General features: G+C 37.1%; 1 protein-coding gene across 1 annotated transcript in view; it reads left to right on the top strand.

Annotated features, from left to right (window-relative positions):
- trpc5 (transient receptor potential cation channel, subfamily C, member 5) overlaps positions 1 to 2,652 on the top strand; it is a 160,435-nt gene that overhangs the window by 148,955 nt on the left and 8,828 nt on the right. Inside the window, exon 16 of the mRNA XM_015382161.1 lies at positions 2,208 to 2,249. Coding sequence (XP_015237647.1) covers positions 2,208 to 2,249 — 42 coding nt within the window. The remainder of the gene's footprint in view (positions 1 to 2,207; positions 2,250 to 2,652) is intronic.

Raw genomic sequence — 2,652 nt, 5'->3', positions numbered from 1 at the left:
ATCCATTTGTTATCTATACTCGCTTATTCCTGCTGGGTCACATGTAGGCAGGAGGCCTATTGTTACCAGTCTTGAGAAAGGGAACACCTTGGACAGGTCACCAACCGGTTACAGGTCAAAAGAAACACAAAGAGCAGACAATCAGGCTGATGCACACAGTTATTCCTAAAGGCAATTGAAATTTAACTGACCCCAGTGTATTTAGACTATCCATTAACTGGGGGAATGCGGCTTAATTTTAGGAGAAGGGGCAATTTCTTCTGGGTCCCTTACCCCAGCGCACTCTCTAACGCAAAAATTTCCAAACCTTTCAGCTTCTGACTCACAAAACAGTTCCAGAGTAAATTAACTAACCAAACTATTGGTTTTATTTACATATATTTTGACATCCGGTAATTAACCACAGATGTAATTGAACATATTATATCACATAGACAATCAAAGCACCATGTTGTCCATTTCTAAATGATGCTTGTATATCCTTAAGCACTTTAACATGATTTTTGTTTTTGTTTAATTTTTAGTGCATCTCAAGACCCTGAACTTTGGTAATCAATTTTCTATAGGATAGACTAAACCCAAGAGTAAAAGGTTTCCTCACATTGGGACAATGAGGGGATACTTCCTTTGCTCTGCCTCACAATCATATTTTGGTACTGGAGGGTAGGGCTGGGTAAAAAAATCGATTTAATCGATTCCTTTACATTTTTGCAAAATCGATGTCTAGGGAATGAGATTGATTCATTTTATATTGAAGCACATGACGTTCATATTCAAATGAGCAGGAAAGATGCATTCAAGATGACTTCAAGCCAGACAGCTGCAAATATAACCAATAGGTTGACTGAAGACATTAACAAATGGGGGCTGACCAGAAAAAACCCTGTAGTTGATGCAGACAACGCTGCAAATATGGTGCAGAGGAGATAATGCAGCTCATGCATGTCTGCTGTGTCACGTCTGCTTGCTTGAGTGAGGCTTCACTTTTTCACTTTTCACAAACAAGTTTGCACTTTTGAGACAGTTTTGTTCACATCTCATGTTTAAACTGTCTGATTACAAGTTTGCACTTTGTGTTTAATGTGACAGGAAAAAACAAAATACATGGGTATTTTTAAACACAGTTGAACCACTTTCGTTATTGTAAAAACAGATTGAATTGAAATTAATCGATTTAGAACTGAATGAATCAAAATCGAATCGATTCAGGATTTTGGCGAAAATACCCAGCCCTGCTGGAGGGTGAAGTAAATGAAGAGACCCAGGCATAAATAACAGATAACAAGGAAGTTGCAGGTTATAGTTAACCCTAAAAGTGTCCATTTTAGAGAAAGGGGTTATATCTTTGTCTTAATCAGTCCCTTCTTGAGGTATATTGGTTCCACTTTGGAGCGTGACACTCGTCTTGCTGGAGTTTCTTGTCCATGTATGACTTGGGTCATGGTGGTGTGTGAGTTGAATTTGAAAACACATCCCGGTTGGTCGGGGTATAGCAGTCTGGCTAGATGTTATAACCTGGGATGGATTTAGCTGTTTAACTGGACACCAAACATACATTAACATTGTTTGAATGTATTATTGATGATATTAGATTTTGATGTTTCTAATATTCTGATTTTCCTTTTTATGTTTTTCATCTATTTCTATAATGTGTTTATAATGTATAGACCCAATGTTGTGCCCTACTGTCTTTCCTCTACTCCTCATTGATTTAGATCCATCATTTCAATTGGTAGGAAAGATGTAATAGAACAAATATATTCAGATCCCAGATGAGACCTTTTGCTGCAGTCAATCTATAGCAGATGGTGTCCATTTGTTCTACAAAATGATTTTATCAATGTTTAATGGTGAGAAATGATTAACTAAAAGTCCATTACTCAGCACCCTTATAATGTGGTCGCTCTTGGCTGCAGAAGTGTGTTCCCTTTTAACCAACAGCAATCCGTCACCCCTTCACTTTGTGTTAGTTTGGTGCACTAGGAGAGGCGTGTGAATGCATTTCATTTTGTAGTGACCTCTGTGTGAAATATCAGCCTTCCTGAGATGAATAATGGGAACAGAGGAGATGGAGAGAACAGTGAAAGAGAGGTGGGGAGTAATAAATGAGAAAAAAGAAAACTATGAGAGACGGAGCAGATGTGATGATAAATGTAGATGCAGTGTGTTATTTCTGCTTTTAACATATTCCTCTCATTTCTTCACAGGAGCGTCATGCTGACAGTCTGATACAAAACCAGCATTACCAGGTCAGTACCTGCACTTCAGTTTGGAAACTAATAATATGCTCCTCAGTGTAAAGCCTCTTTCACGTCTAATTTTATAAAGTGTAAATATTCACATATGCTTCAGTCATTTAATTCCAGAATTAATTTGTCATCATTGCAATCTCACATACCATGGCGTACGGTACTTTGTTTGTATTGGCGTACAAATGTGGAAGATGCCTGTTTAATTATTTTATTAATAAAGAAAAAATAATAATAATATTAATAAAGTGTTTATTAGACAAACAGAATCAGTTTTATTAATCCATTGATAGAAATCTTTATCAATAAAGCAACACTTAAAAGGTTAATGCAAGAATATTAAACTACCCCATGCATCCATCCGTCTTTTCATCCATCCATCCATCCATCCATCCATCCATCC

Source organism: Cyprinodon variegatus, unplaced genomic scaffold (genome assembly GCF_000732505.1).
Source record: "Cyprinodon variegatus isolate N-32 unplaced genomic scaffold, C_variegatus-1.0 Scaffold251, whole genome shotgun sequence".
NCBI lineage: Eukaryota > Metazoa > Chordata > Actinopteri > Cyprinodontiformes > Cyprinodontidae > Cyprinodon > Cyprinodon variegatus.
Note: the sequence above shows the minus strand (reverse complement) of the source record. Positions and strands in the feature narration are given on the sequence as shown.